At 50.8% G+C, this 6535-nt stretch overlaps 1 protein-coding gene across 1 annotated transcript in view; it reads right to left on the bottom strand.

The window, feature by feature from the left end:
* Window positions 1-706, bottom strand: part of LOC119354932 (nudC domain-containing protein 2-like) — a 3420-nt gene extending 2714 nt beyond the window's left edge. The window contains exons 1-2 of the mRNA XM_037621698.1: window positions 292-706; window positions 35-183 (exon numbers count right to left, since the gene is read on the bottom strand). Coding sequence (XP_037477595.1) covers window positions 35-183; window positions 292-340 — 198 coding nt within the window. The 5' untranslated portion in view covers window positions 341-706. The remainder of the gene's footprint in view (window positions 1-34; window positions 184-291) is intronic.
* Window positions 707-6535: the final 5829 nt, after the last annotated feature.

Raw genomic sequence — 6535 nt, forward strand, 5'->3', positions numbered from 1 at the left:
AGAGAGAGAGAGGGAGAGAGAGTAAATCACGGACGTTGAGGTAGGGCGGGTGGCCGCGAATGCCGACCTCAACGTGGCCGGCCTGGATCACACACTGAATCAGCTTGGTGGGCACGTTCTTGGGGAGCTCGATGTACATGTTCACCTCCTCCAGCGACTGGTCCCATTCGAAAACCTTCTGCCCTGCGCCCCCACGCAATCCATTGGGGGAGAGGAGGGGAGAAACCATAGGTGAGGGCAGGCTCTGGAACGCTCTAGAAGAAAGTGGAGCGTTAGACCGGGGAGGCTTACCATTGTGGACGAAGGCATGGCGCTTCTCGGGTGCCAGCCTCTCCGCCATGGCCGCGGGATTCGGCGCTCGCGACGCTTCTAGAGGCTTCTGGATCGGCTGAGGAACGCGATGGTTGAGGGAGATGGAGAAGAAGAGACGCCGCAGAACGCCACTCCCGCGATGTCAACGACTAAGGAGGGCGGCGACAAGTAGGGTTTGGTGGTGTCGTCGATATACGTGCAGGGCTGGAGGCGGACCAACCAAGCAAAGGGGATTTGTGGAGGAGGTCGAGGGGAGCACGTAGATGTCGCCGGAGGTGGCAGGGGCCGCCGGAGCCCGCAGAATCTGCTGCGTAGGTGGTCTGCTTCGGCCAAACAGCGGGTTGTTTCGATTGGGGAAGATGGTCTGCTTCGGCCAAACAGCGGCCAAACAGCTGCGTCCCCCTGTTTCCTCAGGCAACCGGATCACCGAATGCACGTTCTCAAAAAAAAAAAAAAATCACCGAATGGTCACCGCAACACTTCAATTAAACAGCTATAATGTCTGTTACTTCTTTCGTCCGAAAATACTTATCATTAAAATGGATAAAAAAGATGTATTTAAAACTAAAATACATGTAGATATATTCTTTTTTATTTATTTTGATGACAAATATTTTTGGACGAAGGGAGTACAAACAAGAGCATATCCACACCCCATCCCCGCGTCAACAAGCCCCCCAACGCCATTTTTTATTGTTGGCGCGAAAAAAATGGCCCAGTCGTGTCCTTAAAAGCCAATTTTTCGCCGGCTAGGCCCGATTTTGACGTCGGCGGACCTAGACCGAACCCGATGCGCTGGGGGACGCCCGGGGGCGTCGGAAGGAAACTTTTTTGGCGCGAAAGCTTGGTGGACCCGTCCAGTCAGCGATTAGGTGCGTTCATCGTCCTCATCGCCTCGTTTTTCCTCGGGGAATCAACGAGAAGGCTGCCGTCGGTCAGCCTTCCATTGATTCCTCACGAGCGGCGCAGTGAAAGCGCGCTGACGCGCCTCCCGCCCCTCCCGTCACGCGTACACATGGCTGCCGCCCGTTCGCCACCCATCCGCGACTATAAAAGCCGTCCCACACTCGTCAGTGGCCGCACAGTTCCTCGCCACATCACCTCTTCCCCTCTCACCGACGACGCCCCTCTCCCCTCTCTCCTCGTCTCAAAACCATGGTCGAGCGCTACCCCGGCGACGGAGCGGCGTCCAACGGCTTCGGCCGTCGCCACCTGCATGAGGACGAAGCCCGCCTCCTCTACGAGGCGGACTACCCAGCGCCGCCGAACATGTGGGTGCCTGGCTCTTGAAGCTCGGCGTCGGCGGTGTCCCGATGCCACCGGCGCCCATCGGTGCTGATCGACGCACCGAGATCACGCGCGACCGCAGCTAAGGTACGTCCCCGACAGCCACACGCTATGGACGGCGTATGTCGGCCGCCGCAACGAAGAACAACTCGCCTCCACGAACAGCGTCGAGCCTCGTGGCTGCCTCAACTCCGAGGGACGGTGCCAATGGTGGGGCGTCCCCGGCCGCATGCTCGAAGCCGTCCTCGAGCACATCGAGGGCGGTGCTACTTCTTGAGCTTGCGTTGGTTTTTCCCTTGAAGGGGAAAGGGTAATGCAACAAAGTAGAGATAAGTATTTTCCTCAGTTTGAGAACCAAGGTATCCATCCAGAATGCACAAATCACCTAATACCTGCACAAACAATCAAACAACTTGCACCCAACGCGATAAAGGGGTTGTCAATCCCTTCACGATTACTTGCAAAACTGAGATCTGATAGAGATAGATGAACGGTATTTTTTTTTGTATTTTTGGTTTATAGACCGGAAAGTAAAGATTGCACAAATAGTACATCGGAAACTAGTACGATGGAAAATAGAAACTTATTGTTGGGGATCGTTACAGAAATTAAAAAATTTCTACACATCACCAAGATCAATCTATAGAGTAACTAGCAGCGAGAGGGGAGTGCATCTTCATACCCTTGAAGATCGCGAGTCAGAAGCGTTGCAAGAACGCGGTTGGAGGAGTCGTACACGTAGCGATTCAGATCGTGGCCGAATCCGATCTGAGCACCGAACAACGGTGCCTCCGTGTTCAACACACGTGCAGCCCGGTGACATCTCCCGCGCCTTGATCCAGCAAGGAGGAGGGAGAGGTTGAGGAAGAAGGCTCCAACACCAGCACGATGGCGTGGTGGTGTTGGAGTGGCAGTTCTCCGGTAGGGCTTCGCCAAGCTCACGCAGAGGAGGAGAGGTGTTGGGGAGGGGAGGGGCTGCGCCTTGGATGTGGTGCTGCAGCCCTCCCTTCGCCCCTCTATTTATAGGGAGAAGGGGGAAGGGGGCCGGCCCCTCTAGATGAGATCTAGAGGGGGCGGCGGCCAAGGGGGAGGGGGCTTGCCCCCCAAGCAAGGGGGGCGCCCCCCTTTAGGGTTCCCCCCAAACCCTAGGCGCATGGGCCCTAGGGGGGATGGCACCCAGCCCACTAGGGGGCGGTTCCCTTCCACCTACAGGCCATAAGGCCCTCCGGGGCAGGTGGACCCTCTCGGTGGACCCCCGGAACCCCTCCGGTGGTCCCGGTACAATACCGGTATACCTCCGAATATTTTCGATGACCGTATGATGACTTCCCATATATAAATCTTCACCCCGGACTATTCCGGAACTCCTCGTGATGTCCGAGATCTCATCCGGGACTCCGAACAACATTCGGTAATCACATACAAATCTTCCTAATAACCCTAGCGTCATCGAACCTTAAGTGTGTAGACCCTACGGGCTTGGGAACCATGCAGACATGACCGAGATAACTCTCCGACCAATAACCAATAGCGGGATCTGGATACCCATGTTGGTTCCCACATGTTCCATGATGATCTCATCGGATGAACCACGATGTCGAGGATTCAAGCAATCCCGTATACAATTCCCTTTGTCAATCGGTACGTTACTTACCCGAGATTCGATCGTCGGTATCCCAATACCTCGTTCAATCTCGTTACCGGCAAGTCACTTTACTCGTTGCGTAACACATCATCCCGTGACCAACCCTTAGTCACATTGAGCTCATTACGATGATGTCTTACCGAGTGGGCCGAGAGATACCTCTCCGTCATATGGAGTGACAAATCCCAGTCTCGATTCGTGCCAACCCAACAGACACTTTCAGAGATACCCGTAGTGCACCTTTATAGTCACCCAGTTACGTTGTGACGTTTGGCACACCCAAAGTATTCCTACAGTATCCGGGAGTTGCACAATCTCATGGTCTAAGGAAAAGATACTTGACATTAGAAAAGCTTTAGCAGACGAACTACACGATCTTGCGCTATGCTTAGGATTGGGTCTTGTCCATCACATCATTCTCCTAATGATGTGATCCCGTTATCAATGACATCCAATGTCCATGGTCAGGAAACTGTAACCATCTATTGATCAACGAGCTAGTCAACTAGAGGCTCACTAGGGACATGTTGTGGTCTATGTATTCACACATGTATTACGATTTCTGGATAACACAATTATAGCATGAACAATAGACAATTATCATGAACAAGGAAATATAATAATAACCATTTTATTATTGCCTCTAGGGAATATTTCCAACAGTCTCCCACTTGCACTAGAGTCAATAATCTAGTTACATTGTGATGAATCGAACACCCATAGAGTTCTGGTGTTGATCATGTTTTGCTCGAGGAAGAGGTTTAGTCAACGGATCTGCGACATTCAGGTCCGTATGCACTTTACAAATATCTATGTCTCCATTTTGAACATTTTCACGAATGGAGTTGAAGTGACGCTTGATATGCCTGGTCTTCCTGTGAAACCTGGGCTCCTTGGCAAGGGCAATAGCTCTAGTGTTGTCACAGAAGAGTGTCATCGGGCCCGATGCATTGGGAATAACTCCTAGGTCGGTAATGAACTCCTTCATCCAGATTGCTTCTTGTGCTGCCTCCGAGGCTGCCATGTACTCTGCTTCACATGTAGATCCCGCCATGACGCTTTGCTTGCAACTACACCAGCTGACTGCCCCACCATTCAAAATATACACGTATCCGGTTTATGACTTAGAGTCATCCAGATCTGTGTCGAAGCTAGCATCGACGTAACCCTTTACGACAAGCTCTTCGTCACCTCCATAAACGAGAAACATATCCTTAGTCCTTTTCAGGTACTTCAGGATATTCTTGACCGATGTCTAGTGTTCCATGCCGGGATTACTTTGGTACCTTCCTACCAAACTCACGGCAAGGTTTACATCAGGTCTGGTACACAGCATGGCATACATAATAGACCCTATGGCCGAGGCATAGGGGACAACACTCATCTTTTCTCTATCTTCTGCCGTGGTCGGGCATTGAGCCGTGCTCAATCTCATACCTTGCAATACAGGCAAGAACCCCTTCTTGGACTGATCCATATTGAACTTCTTCAATATCTTGTCAAGGTACGTACTTTGTGAAAGACCAATGAGGCGTCTCGATCTATCTCTATAGATCTTGATGCCTAATATATAAGCAGCTTCTCCAAGGTCCTTCATTGAAAAACACTTGTTCAAGTAGGCCTTTATGCTTTCCAAGAATTCTATACCATTTCCCATCAATAGTATGTCATCCACATATAATATGAGAAATGCTACAGAGCTCCCACTCACTTTCTTGTAAACACAGGCTTCTCCATAAGTCTGCATAAACCCAAACGCTTTGATCATCTCATCAAATCGAATGTTCCAACTCCGAGAGGCTTGCACCAGCCCATAGATTGAGCGTTGGAGCTTGCACACCTTGTCAACATTCTTAGGATCGACAAAACCTTCCGGCTGCATCATATACAATTCTTCCTTAAGGAAACCATTAAGGAATGTTGTTTTGACGTCCATTTGCCATATCTCATAATCATAGAATGCGGCAATTGCTAACATGATTCAGACGGACTTCAGCTTCGCTACGGGTGAGAAAGTCTCATCGTAGTCAACCCCTTGAACTTGTCAATAACCCTCAGCGACAAGCCGAGCCTTATAGATGGTCACATTACCATCCGCGCCTGTCTTCTTCTTAAAGATCCATTTATTTTCTATGGCTCGCCGATCATCGGGCAAGTCATTCAAAGTCCATACTTTGTTTTCATACATGGATCCTATCTCGGATTTCATGGCTTCCAGCCATTTGTTGGAATCTGGGCCGCCATCGCTTCTTCATAGTTCGAAGGTTCACCATTGTCTAACAACATGATTTCTAGGACAGGGTTGCCGTACCACTCTGGTGCGGAACGTGTCCTTGTGGACCTATGAAGTTCAGTAGCAACCTGATCTGAAGTTTCATGATCATCATCATTAACTTCCTCTCTAGTCGGTGCAGGCACCTCAGGAACATTTTCTTGAGCGGCGCCACTCTCTGGTTCAAGAGGCAATACTTCATCAAGTTCTACTTTCCTCCCACTTACTTCTTTCGAGAGAAACTCTTTCTCTAGAAAGGATCCATTCTTGGCAACAAATATCTTGCCTTCGGACCTGAGGTAGAAGGTATACCCAATAGTTTCTTTAGGGTATCCTATAAAGACGCATTTTTTCGATTTGGGTTCGAGCTTTTTAGGTTGAAGTTTCTTGACATAAGCATCGCATCCCCAAACTTTCAGAAACGACAGCTTAGGTTTCTTACCAAACCACAATTCACACGGTGTCGTCTCAACGGATTTCGACGGAGCCCTTGTTGGGGAACGTAGCAGAAATTCAAAATTTTCTACGCATCACCAAGATCAATCTATGGAGTAATCTAGCAACGAAGGGAAGGAGAGTGCATCTACATTCCCTTGTAGATCGCTAAGCGGAAGCGTTCAAGTGAACGGGGATGATGGAGTCGTATTCGTCGTGATCCAAATCACCGATGATCCTAGTGCCGAACGGACGGCACCTCCGTGTTCAACACACGTACAACCCGGTGACGTCTCCTATGCCTTGATCCAGCAAGGGGAGAAGGAGAGGTTGGGAAGACTCCATCCAGCAGCAGCACGACGGCGTGGTGGTGGTGGAGGAGCGCGGGACTCCAGCAGGGCTTCGCCAAGCACTACGAGAGACGAGGAGGGAGAGGGGTAGGGCTGCGCCAACAGGGAGAGCAAATCACATGTGTTGGGCAGCCCCAAACCTCAAGTATATATAGGGGGAGGGGAGGGGCTGCGCCCCCACCTAGGGTTCCCTCCCTAGGGGTGGCGGCCAGCCCTAGATCCCATCTAGGGGGC

Source organism: Triticum dicoccoides, chromosome 2A (genome assembly GCF_002162155.2).
Source record: "Triticum dicoccoides isolate Atlit2015 ecotype Zavitan chromosome 2A, WEW_v2.0, whole genome shotgun sequence".
In the NCBI taxonomy this organism is placed as follows: domain Eukaryota; kingdom Viridiplantae; phylum Streptophyta; class Magnoliopsida; order Poales; family Poaceae; genus Triticum; species Triticum dicoccoides.